The sequence below is a fragment of the Brienomyrus brachyistius genome, chromosome 2, assembly GCF_023856365.1.
Source record: "Brienomyrus brachyistius isolate T26 chromosome 2, BBRACH_0.4, whole genome shotgun sequence".
In the NCBI taxonomy this organism is placed as follows: Eukaryota; Metazoa; Chordata; class Actinopteri; order Osteoglossiformes; family Mormyridae; genus Brienomyrus; species Brienomyrus brachyistius.
Genome location: NC_064534.1, coordinates 22,407,763 through 22,420,825, shown reverse-complemented (window position 1 = coordinate 22,420,825; position 13,063 = coordinate 22,407,763). Strand labels below are relative to the sequence as shown.

The window sequence follows — 13,063 nt, the reverse complement described above, 5'->3', positions numbered from 1 at the left end:
CCAAAACTTGCTTCAGCTCCCGTACTTGGTCACTCATCTCCCTCAAAAGGTCCTCCCTCAGGGATGACCGTAACGTTTCCAAATCAAGTGAAGGGGCAGTGGCGGGCTCTGTGGCTGCAGTAGGTAGGGGCAGAAACGTCCTCCGGGCATCCACACCTTCCATTACGGTGCCGGGCCCCTCCTCCTTCTCCATTTCTTTCACCTCCCGACATGCCTCCATAAATGTCAACCGGCTGGCTCGTCGAATAAGTCGCTGTAATTCCCTCTTAGTTGACCCTGCTAGGAGGCCAGTCACCAGTTGACTTCGAAGGGTAGCATCGTCATCATCCTCATCCCGGACTGGTTCCTTCTTCCGCCATCTATAATGACACTCCCGGAGACGGAGGATGAACGAACCCACCCCTTCTCCAGACTGTTGTTGACAGGTAAAAAACTCAACCCTCAACTGGGCCAGCCCGGCACCCTCCCCATAAAGTCTATCCAATGCCTCCAATATCTTCTCAGCAGTATCCCGCTGATTTTCCCTCAATAATTCCACTTCTCGCCTCGCTTCCCCTTCCAAAGCACTAAGAACAAAATCCACCTGTTGGACTGCAGAGAGTGACTGCGCCCGGAGACCCACCCCGACTACCCGCCTCCATTCTTGATACGGCCCCTTAGCGGACCCATCGAAGCGGGTCATCCAAGCCCCCCCCAAAAACCATGGCCACCCCCCTGACAACTCCTGTACCCCAGGTGCTGTCCCATCCATGTCGTGCTCGAGGAGATCCTGCCGACTACGCCAAATTCAAGCAGTGTGGTGGCCCAGGGTGTAGGACCCCCACTGCCTAATGACTATTTTTATACTGAGTCTTTAATTCTTCCCCTTAACCCTTTCACACAGCACAATGCTACCCACACACCCTTTAGGATCTCCTGGGGCAATGACACAATGGGGCAAACAACTGGGTGAGCTGGCACAGATTTATTTGGGGCTCGGTTACAGATACTCCAAACTCCCAGGCAACAACCACCTCCCTCCCACCAACAGGTAAATCACACTACCACTACAAGTGTTATTTCTCCTTCCCCAATACCACTCCACAACAACCCCACAGCACTCACACCTCCCCCCAATATCCACTACAACTAATCACACAGTGACACAGCACCCTTATATACAGCACACTTATGCAGCGGGGAGAGGAGGTCAATCAACATAGGAGAGGACAAAACCGAAGGGTGACCTGCAAAGGTCCCCCCTACATAAACCTAACCCCCAAACAAAAATGTAATAATAATAATAGTAAATAATAATAATAATAAGAAACGAAAATAGAAAAAAAGAGAAACTAAAGACTCAGTCCTGGGCCGGCGCACTTCCCTCGTCCGGCCCACAAAAACAACAAAAAAAATAAAAAATAAAAAAAAAACAAAACAAAACTTAACTATCCCTTTTCAGCAATGCCGCTACCCTCCGGCCGCGTCCACCTCCTCCTGGAGCTCTCTCGGTCCCGTGGGAGATAACCGAAACTCTTCCCACTGTCCTTCTCTTAGCCTGGTAGCTCGTACGCCGCTCACCGCCTCAATCCGTTGGCTGCGATATGCACCAACCCGGTGCCTCCCAAGCCAGCCGACCCACGCCGGCGAGCTTAGACCTGTGGGGGAAACAAAGCCCAAAACAACCGCGGAACCACACCGTCCCGGCTATAACCCGAACGGATGCGTCCTACACCCCACCGGTTAGGAACCTTCCCTTACTTCCGGGTTCTAAGCACGGTATCCCAGGCCACTCCCCCCACCGTCATCTGCGTCGCCTTCCCACTGCTCTTACCTCCCCAGACGCTATGGCTGCGCGCTCGCTATCCCTCTATCGATACCGCGGACCCGTGACTTGTAGCCTGGTACCTCAGCTCACTCACGTCCGCGGTCCGCTTGGGAAAGCCCCCATCGCCCCACCGACGCCTCCTTAAAACAACCGCCGCGATTACCTTCCGTCCCCGGACCGCGCTCCCGTCCACTCTGATGTAGCCATCTTTAAAACCCGATCAAGTCCACGCCTCCGCCAACCAATCTAACAAGTCCCGCCCCTCAATTACCAATGAGGGACGGCGCAACCTCCCCAAGCTTTCGTGGCACTGCTGAAAGGAAAAGAAAAACAAAAAAGAGAATAAAAAAAACAAACCATAAACAACCCATAAATTATAATTCCCCCTTCCCCTCCCAGGGGACACCACATTAACACATTTTAACATTTAAATAAAGTACTGACATAAAAATGCTCACATAAACAAGCTCAAAAACACCAAGCACAGAAACATGCTTACATAAACTGGCAAAAGCCTTATGCAGAAGAAAAGAAGTATAATCACTTTTGTCATTTACAATGTTCAGAGATCGCATTGTGAAGGCAACTTATGCTACTCCCTCCACTCAAAGTCAGCTATTTTTGAAATAAGAGACATAACATTTGAATTCACAGCTTGTCTTTTTGCTCCTTTCTGGGTTAATTTGGTGATTTACGTATCTTTTTAAGGATGTAAATGCACTGTCACAAGAATGGCACTTGAATGCTGCAAACTTCTCAAAATGTTGAAGGAACAGTTGCTCATTACATTGAACTTACTTCAGACAAGATGGTCAATATGGTATCTGATGGAATCTGAGTATCTGAGGGGGGGAAAAAATCGAGATCAGAAACCAAATGCAGAAATCACCATTTTGTAATGGATAAGTAGCAACTATGAATATATATTTCGTAACAGGGTAATGGTAGACACTTTCTTAAAATATTTACATAATGTTAGATGTTTATGTTAATATTACAAATGATATGCTAGTATTTCACGTTAGCTAATTATAACATGTTTAACATTAGCTATGTCTACAATACTCTTAATATAATATTATCTATCTGCAAAATAAACCAACCGTTAATACTAAGGAATAAACTATATCTTACACTGACCAGTTTTCCCCGGTCCTTATCTGACCTGTGAGTTTAGCTGTGCTTTTATTATTTGGCAAATTATCTAATCCATTCAAATCTAAAACTTCTATGACTTCCAATGGTCTGTTCGTCTGCAATCGGTGCATACGCGAAATGCGCCTGGTGGCAACACTGTCAAACAAAGCATATATTTTAAAAAGTCTAAATATACATACCTTAATATGTGTCTTAGTCCTTCTCTGACTTCGTAGCGCTTTCTTATATCAATTCTCAGATGATCCCATCAGTTCTGATCTGCAAACCTTTAATTTCTTTAAACAGATAAATAGAGCCTTCCACTGACCTCTGCGTATGCGAACAAGTTTGAAACTAGTTGCGACCGAAAGCGTCCGGTCCATCACAGTATAGACCTTTTGTGAATGTAGAAGTTATAAATCTCTTTAAATCCAATATAAACGCTCCTGAATGTTCATGTTAAGATAAATACGCTATAAACTGAGCTATGACAATCTACTATTATCTACTTGCCGACTCAGAATTAAGCATTCGATGAGTAATTATTTAATAATATAATTACACTAAATACCAATTCGGTGACTCGTACATTCCCCATATTATCTATTTTTTAATTATTTTTTGTAATGTTTGTAACCTTAACTCTACAGAAACCATTTAATATATATACAACAACACAGTACAATTGTCGTGGATATATGTTTAAGAATGAAATGTGCAACAGGTTTTAGAACGGTTAACCAATGTAGATTTTATATACATCGAATGCAAAATTAAAGTTAATGAAAGAAAATTCACAAAATAGTGCTGTTGCGCTTTAATAAAACAACAGCACATGTTGGTACAGTAAAAACATAAAAATTTTACAGATAAAGCATGTAACCATAAGTCTAATTTCTTAAAAATACAGAAAAGAAATTGTCCAGTTTCACTGAAGGGATTTCTCTGTTATTTTACAAACTGTGCATAGATATACGTTTATGCAATGTAGTTTTAATAAAATTTTTCTGTCATTTAACATAACAGGAAAAAAATGTGAATTACAGTCAAATTCACTGATATAAAACAGTTAAAAATTCAGAAAAAAATTGTCTTTTTTTACAGTGCAGGTGAGGTCAATTAACGGGTACAACAGGTTCAAACACTAAGGGAACAAAACAAGGAAAACAATATAAGACAGGGAACAAGCACAAGGGACTGTAACTGGAACATATACACAAATAAACCAAGAGAACATAAAATAAATGTTAAACAAAAACAAAAAAAAAACTAGTTGAGACTGACCTCTGGCCACCCTCAAGCCCAGAATCAAAAGGCGGTTTAGAACAGTGGCTGACAGTTTAGCCTGTTAACTCACAAGGTGGCCCAGCAAGTTGGCAAACACAGTACGGACTAAGGGCCACAAAACAGATGGGGGAACAGGATGGTCTGCGACACCTGCTGGCCAAACAAGGGCAAGACACATGGGACCGGGCCAGACGTGTACCAATCCTGATCGACGGATACAAGCAAAACACATACTTGCCTAATAATTCTTTATGCCGTGTACAGTGTAAATTATGATTTTATAAAAACTCTTTCTGAATGCAGCAATACGTCTGGAAAACAATTTCAGTGACAACAAATGCAGAAAAAGTACTGAGGGCACGACGTTGGTGTTCCCAATGGTAGATACAAGCATGTTCCTGGTCTGGTATGCTGCGGGATGCACTGTGATTGGTGCTGGTGTTATACATATCAAGGTTGCATTCTTGTTTTTTAAATACAAGGCACATTTGAGTTTTCTTTTTAGTTACAGGGGATTTCTTAGTTGGTTTTTCATCTGGTTTCATTTTCATTTACTTTTACAGAGCTTCATCCAGACGTTCTGGCAGACTTTCATCATACAGCCTGCCCAGTGTCGTTGCAATCGTGGGAAGCACAGCCCCAAAAGGCACTTTAAATGAATAAGAGTAATCCCCAAATTTCCACAACGTACTCTTAGCACGTATACCACAATCATACGGAAAGGAAAAGCAGAAGCTGACTGGAGTAAGCGGGTGGATTTTAAGAGCACCGCTGCTCAAACCGCATCTCGGTACGTTTCCTTTTCTTAGTTTCATTTCCGCTGCGTGTTTTGCCTGCTTTTAATCTAGGTGCCTAATGCGATAATTAAAGAGGCATTTACGAAATAGGCAGCCGCAATAAAAACAATCAACATTTATACAGGAATACAAAGTAAACGATCATTCATCTATACAAGATTTTCAGTGTTCACCAGGAATCAACGGCAAAGTGTATACTGTAATTAATCAAGGAAGAATTAATCAGACTAAGAAATCAGCGATAGAAATTAATACTAATATAAAGAGCAAACCTTGTCTTAAAGTAATTCTATTGCATTTTTGGTTATTGATTTATAAAAAACAATTTTAAGTAACAAAAGTATCTATGTAGCTGAAAGTAAATGCGTTTGTCATGTACGAATACGAAAATGAGTAAACCGTGTGGAAGTGGAAACATTTTCATAACTATATATAGTAATCGGGGTTGGTTTAAAAAGGAAAAGGAGTGGACACATTTATTCTATTAGAAAATTGTAGATAGTAGGCTTCAAGTAGTGCCAGGTCCTATAAATAAAGTGTAACTTGAGATAATTTTTTTTTTTTTTTTTGCGCACATATCTCTCCTTCGTCATGTCCTCTGTTGTGTCTGCTAGCAGTCACTCTGAGATAAACTGAGTGGGTGGTTTAAGTAGTCCGCTCGGAGCGGCTTTTAAACAGGGGGAGTGACAGGCGGCAGACGCAGCTGCAACAGCGGCGTTGGAGGCGCAGCTTCTGACTCCTGCAAACAGCGGCTCATGTCGAGCTGTGCCCTCGGATGACAGCTCAGAACAGACAGTGACGCCGGCTGGTTCCGAAAAATGGTGAGTAGGCAAACACGGATACATGCAAATACTTGTATTTTGTTTTTAAAGCTCTTCCACTTCCCAGAGTCACACCGTTAGAGCTTGAACACTGGTGTTAGTTATGTAAGTATACCTCACCATTAACAGTCAATGTATTTGATGTAAAAATACGCTTGGTTAATCAATTTAGTTACTATCGATTGCCTCGCGCCTTATCCTTACCGTGGAGATATTCTTGATCATTCTCTTTGTCATAACTAGCATGAACATCCAAGTTTCACAATAACCGCTAGACTGAGATAAGTGTTTAAAGACTTTTAGGGGCATCAGCCCACGTCTGACAGTGAGATGAAACTCTACATGTGCAGGATGTGAGCTATTCTGCTGTTTAAGGCGCAGCTGCTCAGTTTGTCATTTGTACCATCTGGACGTTTATCCTTGGGGAAAGCGAGACTTGCACTGCTGGAGTTTCCTCTTGGCGCCAGAGGCATCCAGCTGACAGGCGCATCCTCAGCCCTGGAGTGAGCACTGCTTAGCTGGCAGGAAACACCAGGTACAAACAGGCAGGGAAGAGGCATGGAGGTCGAGAAAGAAGGAAGCTAGAAAGGAAGGAAAGGAAAAGCGAAGTGTTGCGCTTCCTGAGTCTACGGCGTCTCACTGCTCGACCCGGGGTGGAACAACACGCAGATTTACAGCAGGGTCACTGAGGTAGTCTATTATCTGGTGTCAACCACGTGAAAGCAAGGGGGCTCCCATGTGAGGAGACGGGACAAAAGCTCCCTTACTTAGAGAGCGGCAGCCAGACAGGAGCTGTTCAAGAAAGCCGGCAGGGATGATTAGGGTGTTCATTGGTTAACGACAAATGTTTCCTGCCAGTGAATAGCCCCCATTGTCTATAAATTTGTTACCAAAATGAGTGCTGCTCTGCTCAGCTCAGTCACCGGTTCTGTAATTTCTCGCCATTTTTATTGTGGACATTTCCCGTGTGGACATTTCCTCTGGAGTATTAGCACTTAAGTTTGTGTCAGAGAAATATATGGAGCTTTCCTGTGTCAGAGAGGTACAGAAACACACTATTTAGAGTAGATGTAAATGTATCTGTTGTTCCCAGTTCCAGATTAAAGTATGATTTACAAATCAGCTAATGGCTCAACTAATACAAAATGATACAGAGCATCTCTCTGTCTTCATTCTTGCTGTGTTACATTTGCACCTTTATTTTACAATAATATCAGCAATGTTATTTGGATTGTAGTCTGCACCTCACAATGAAGACCGGACCTGGTCTTCTTTCCCAGATGGTTCCTATAATAACAGTGTGTCTCAACCCTGTCCTCGGGAACCACCAAACAGTCTACATTTGTAGAGTCTAGAGCTCTACAGCTACAGCTCCTGGTAGGACTGGTTTGAGAAACACTGTTAACATGTATGAACATGAATACAATAATGTCAATGTTTGAATGATCAAGAATTACTCCACGGTACTGCTGGTCAGGGACATGTCAGGCATGGTGGAAAGTGGAGGTGGAGGACACAGAAAGAACCCAGTAGCATTTCCCAGTAGGAGCTTGTGAATAAAGGTGCTCCAAGGTGAAGGGTTGTTGACAGGGTGTTGATTAACAGCCTTGTATCAGTGGTTTGATTAGAGTTGGCTTTATTGATTAGTTTGTTGAAGTATCTGGAATTGATCCAGATCTCAGACAATTGCACTGAACTAACTGGCATGTAACCATAGTCTTTCTTTGACTGTTGTGAAAAGTAGACATTGGACAGGAGATGCAGAGTGCAGGCTATGTATTTGAAGTGTTCAAGTCCCCCACCCCCGCTCTTTGTGGGTTTGCATGTTCTCGCTGTATTCTCTGGGGTTTCCTCCAGTTACTCTGGTTTCTGCCTACAATCAGTTGCGTGCAGTTAGGCTGCATGGTGTCTCTACATTACACAGTGTGTGAATGTGTACTCTGTGATGAGCTGGCATGCCCGATGCGTCATAGGGTAGACTCTATGCCCCCCCCACCCCAGTACTGGCTGTTTATGTTTATATAAAATGGAGGAATTGATAGATTTGGTGGTGCCATAAAGTGTGACAGGGGCTCTAAAAATTTTGGAACAGAATTGGATTGGTCTGAGTTGAGGGAACTGTATGATATGCTTTCATGGGCCCCAAAATCTCTTGGGGCACCCCTGAATAGTTGGTCTATGTTCTGACTAGGCACAGCACACTAGCTGAAGTGCTGGAGATACCCCATGTTCTGACTGTGAGCAGTACACTAGCTGAAGTGCTGGAGAAACCCCTTGTTCTGACTGTGAGCAGCGTGCTAGCTGAAGTGCTGGAGATACCCCATGTTCTGACTGTGAGCAGCACACTAGCTGAAGTGCTGGAGATACCCCATGTGCTGACTGTGAGCAGCACACTAGCTGAAGTGCTGACGATACCCCATGTTCTGACTATCTCAAACTTCAGAACGCAATTTTTGAGTGTGTAATTAAGCCTGAATGTATTTTGCTACGAGTTTCTCTTTCCTGGAAAGCCATGAGTCTGTGTTTATAAAGGAAAGGCGAAACCCACAGTTTCTGTTGATTATTTTTCTTTCTGTGCAACTCTCGAATACAAAATTCCTATTTGCATGTTTATGTCTTGTGCAATCTTTCCTGTACTCTGCCTCCAGTTGAAATGCAAAGCTCCTAGAGACACATTCCCTGAAGTTATGGTAAACAAATTGTAAAACTTATTATAAACTTATTATATTTAGCTGATGGGGTGGGAAGGGACAGTCAAAATGTTAAAAGTCCAGTTTTATCCCTGCCTTCTTCAGTCCAAGTTAAATGTTCCTCATGTGAAAATATCAGCAAGTGTTTTCAGGACAGCCATTTGTTTATCCTTAGAACATGCATTCTAGAGTATTCCCTGAATATTGTCTCTGTTACTGTACAATTGAAGTTGAGAGATCTCTATAAAATCAGCTTCAGAGTAAGATTCAGAGTTTGCTGTACCGACTCAGTTCATGGTCATAATTTAGCCTCAGTCATACATGCTTCATTGACATATAACATGCTATTGGCGTTATGGATGTAAATTATGGGGGGGGGGGGGGGCGTTGTAATCGCCCAATAATCAAAGCCAGTCAATACAACCCTCCAGTGCTCAACCCAACACTATGCTCTACGTTATCATGCATCGCTGATGTTGCTCAAATGATCTATGCCCCATCTAGCCATGGCTTTGTTGAGAAATCAAGTCCCATCCAAGGCCCCACAGCTTTAGCTCAGTCTCCCTGACACCCGCTGGAGCTCATGACCGGTCTCTTCACATCTGCACCCTCTAGGAGAACGGCAAGAACCGCCTGCAGCAGGTTCAGGATGATGCAGAGGAGGTGAAGGGCATCATGCTGGAAAACCTGCAGAAGGTTGAGGACAGGTCGGGCAAACTGAGGGAGCTCGAGGATCGGGCCGACCAACTGCTGGTGCAGGTGGGGTGCACACGGCAAAAGGCCTCTGCCGAAAACCCAACCGTCATTAACACGTCTCCTGGTGCGACAGCAATGGAGTTCTGCCAGGGTCTATCCCAAGGTCCTCATAGTGGCAGCTATTAATACACCATGGGTGGGGTGGAGGTAAAAAAGAATGTACGATTTACATCCTGATTGTAGTTTATGTAGGTATTTTTAGAAAGGTATTTCCTTTTTCGCTAGATGAATGAGCTGAAGGCAAGTTTTTCTGTCTCTGAATGTCACACTGACCTGGCGTATATATCTGCACAGCGGCGGCCATGTCGCAGTGCATGAGGAGCACGTCAATGAAAATACGTCCATTCTGGGATCTGTCCATGCGCTCACACACCTCTGTAATAGCACAAGGCTTCCTGATTCCCAAAGTCACAAGCTTGTGGCTTGAATGGCCCATTGTCACAAGAAAATTGAGAAAAACCTGTCATCACAGGAAGAATTTCCTAGACATGTGCACACAACGTTAGTGATATTTCCTTACTCACCTGATTACAAATCAAATGAAACCGACTGGCCGAGACAATATCAGGAAATATTAGTCACGGCTAAGCCTATAGATCAGCCTTTGTTCCAGAAAAAAAAGATCTTGTACGTCAGCTATTCGTTAAGCGTCTTTTTCAGTGTCTCTCAGCTGATGATGTTCGGTTTGTGCCTTTCCAGAGCAAGGCCTTCCAAAAGACCACAGCAACCGTGAAGCGGCGGGCCTGTTTGCAGGCCATGAAGATGAGGCTGCTGTTAGGGGGCCTCGTGGCAGTGCTTCTGGTGATCGTCATTGTGGTCATCATTATACTTACAGTACCCAGCAGTAAGACAAACAACACCGACCCAACAAATGACGGGAGGAGATAGACCAGAACTGATACAAACTGTATGATATGCCCTTGAGAATGTGAGGATGGATGCTTCTTTCAATGCCCAGATCAGTGTTTCTGTCACATGCAGACTTGCAGGATCCTGACAGCTTACCAGTGCGTGGACCGTTGGACATAATGGGACACTGGCTTCGGCTGCTGCTTTTGTCCATATCCCAAAAGAAAAGCTGACCTTGTGTGAATCATTGTACCATTTCGAAAGAATGCAGCAATTCCCTGTACTCAAAAGGCGTCCGGTCTCAAACATCGAGCCATATTTGTCCTCAACGGAAATGAAGAACAAACATTGATATCTGGCATATTTGTTTATTTTTCTGTAATCTTGATCATAAATTGTTTATGGAACTGCAATATGCATAGAATGAAGTTTCAGTTTAATTAAACCTATTCAATAAAAATTCTATAGTCTCATACAGGAATCTGCAACGCTGGTTTAGGTGGCAAACTTTTGTTTGGGAAACAATATAAGATATGGTCATACGGACAATATTAGCTGTAAGAAGGTCAGAAATGTTTGCTACTCTGTAAATATTAGTGGTCACATTTCACTGTTTGCGAAAGTAATTAAACAATAATACCAATGTGTAAGAACATGTGGTTTAATGCATCATGGTACAGGTAAGATGTACAGTAATCTTATGCTCTAATGCTAATCAGGAGAGAAAAAATAATAACCACACATCGGGAAAGCTTTGGTTTTGGGGGAAATAGAGTATTATACAGTTTTTCTCATTTGCTTAAGAATTTTGTCCCTTAAGAAGTCTGTTTCAAAATGATGTACACACACTATTTTGCTGGCCAAAATTATACATTTTCTTTGAGAATGTTTTACCCATTACAAAACGTTATGTTTTATACAGTCATCCAATGTTTTTTTTTTTACTTTTTTTCTCTGTACTAACTGCTTTGAAATTGTATGAAAAATAAGCAAAAGGAGCGAGAAAGTATTCATGTATTCATGGAGAAGATCTGTTGCACTAAAAATGAGAGAGTGAAGATTAAGTGGATCTTACTTTCATTAGCTGTGTTTTAGCAGTAAAGAAAAAGGAAGAAGCCAGGAGGCAGGATGGAAAGCATAGCAGAAAGAGCGGGGAGAGTGAGTGAGGAAGTTACTCCATTGCAGAAATAACAGCATTTAGTAAAGATGAAATGCAAGATGAAAGCAGCTTAGAGGAACTGAATCTGTGGAGTTCAAGGTGGGGGCGAAGTGAGAAACTACTGAAGGCGTACAGGAGGGTTTCTTTTTTAATGAGACTAGGGTCATGCGTGAAAATGCATCTGCAAATGTCTGCATCACACTAAAATGGTACAATAAAAAAAACACAAGTGACAGTTTGGTGAATGACAAATATGATTTTCACAAACTGAAAACTGTCAGGCAGTGCAGCCAGAAATATATTTTTTCCAAATGACAGCCGCCTAAAGTAACAATTTAAGTGTCTACAATGCATTAGACATAGTTAATTCCTACTTATTTTTTGCATTTATGATTAGTAGCAATATAAATAGCTGTTGTGCCACCTTCTTTTTCAAGCTCATTGCAAATTAGACAGTGTGTTTGGACACCGGAACAAACTTTTGATATCAGGTTTATGCACAGTTTTAAAAACAAATAAAACAAATTTATCATATTACAATACCTTCATGGTTTTCCATGGGTTGTACCAGTCTAACCATGAGTTGTAGTTGAAAATGGTTATTTTTGTCAGTATTTGAGGTAGATCTACTAACTCAGGAATAAAAATCACTTGGGATCTTCTTTATGATGTAACATCTGGACCCTTGTTTCTAAAATGACATTTAAATAAAAAGCCCTTTTCCCAGTTGTGCAGTTTGACGTAATGTGAATTTGCCAGCATGTTTTTCAGATATCGTAATGGTTTTAAAAACACAGTTGTTTTGCAACTTTTTGAAGGTTTCATCCCTAGAATTATGCCTAATTATTACATCTGAAATACCAATTTTCATTGTTCTCTTACGCCACACATTTCTTATGACAGTTCCACCACTTGACATTTTTTTACGTTGAGATATAACATGAAAATCGTATATTATTTGAAAGTATTGAATATATACCCAGATTAAAGAGATTTCTTACAATTACATTTAAAATGGACTCCCCACAATCATACAGTTATGTTAAAAATGGACAAAAATATGCCTGTCATGGGTTAGAATAATGCCCATATTCTTGCAGGTCACACAGAAACTAAGCGTTAAGTGTTGGCACTCCCATCCCATCCCATCCCATGCTCCAAGTTGTTTGTCTGTATCCAGGCTGTCAACTGGACTTGCTATTCACATAATGGTGATTTGCATACCAAATGTTGGGCTGTCGTCAGCTTGAAATAAACCTCCCTCCAGCTCTTTTGCCAGGGTGTATTTATGGCACTGAGATGAGGGTGAGCAAACAGCACGGCGAAAGTGAAGCTGTCTTCCGAGACTGGAGGGCCCTTCCCGGAAAGCCCCCCAAGTGCATCATGGGCATTCTCCTGCAAATGGTTCCTCATTACGTCCTCTGAGCCTCAGGACACCATCCCTTATACGGCTGTCGGCCGCCTTCATTTGAAGGAGTGTTTTTTTTTTTTTTTTTTTACCAGGCTCACAGTGTACGATGGTAAGGCTTTAAAACGAATAGTGCGTATCAGAAATATTAATGTTCTCGTTTTTTTCGCTGAGACACTACCGTATTTTAGCTCATTGAGACTTCTTTCAATAAAATGTGAATTTTTTAGAAAAAATATGCAGCACTTGTGATTCTTACAAGATTCCTGTTTCCAAATGTGCACCATAACTATTAAGTGAAAAAAATGCTTTTATTTTTTATTTATGTTGTATTAACAACCGTATAACCCAG

At 42.1% G+C, this 13,063-nt stretch overlaps 1 protein-coding gene across 1 annotated transcript; it reads left to right on the top strand.

Annotated features, from left to right (window-relative positions):
- The first annotated feature begins 4,906 nt into the window (after window positions 1-4,906).
- vamp5 (vesicle-associated membrane protein 5) lies at window positions 4,907-12,032 on the top strand. The gene is made up of 4 exons (XM_049002826.1): window positions 4,907-5,021; window positions 5,643-5,849; window positions 9,155-9,298; window positions 9,995-12,032. The coding sequence occupies exons 2-4, from the start codon at window positions 5,847-5,849 to the stop codon at window positions 10,181-10,183; spliced, it is 336 nt and encodes a 111-aa protein (XP_048858783.1). The 5' UTR covers window positions 4,907-5,021; window positions 5,643-5,846; the 3' UTR covers window positions 10,184-12,032.
- The last annotated feature ends 1,031 nt before the right edge of the window (window positions 12,033-13,063 follow it).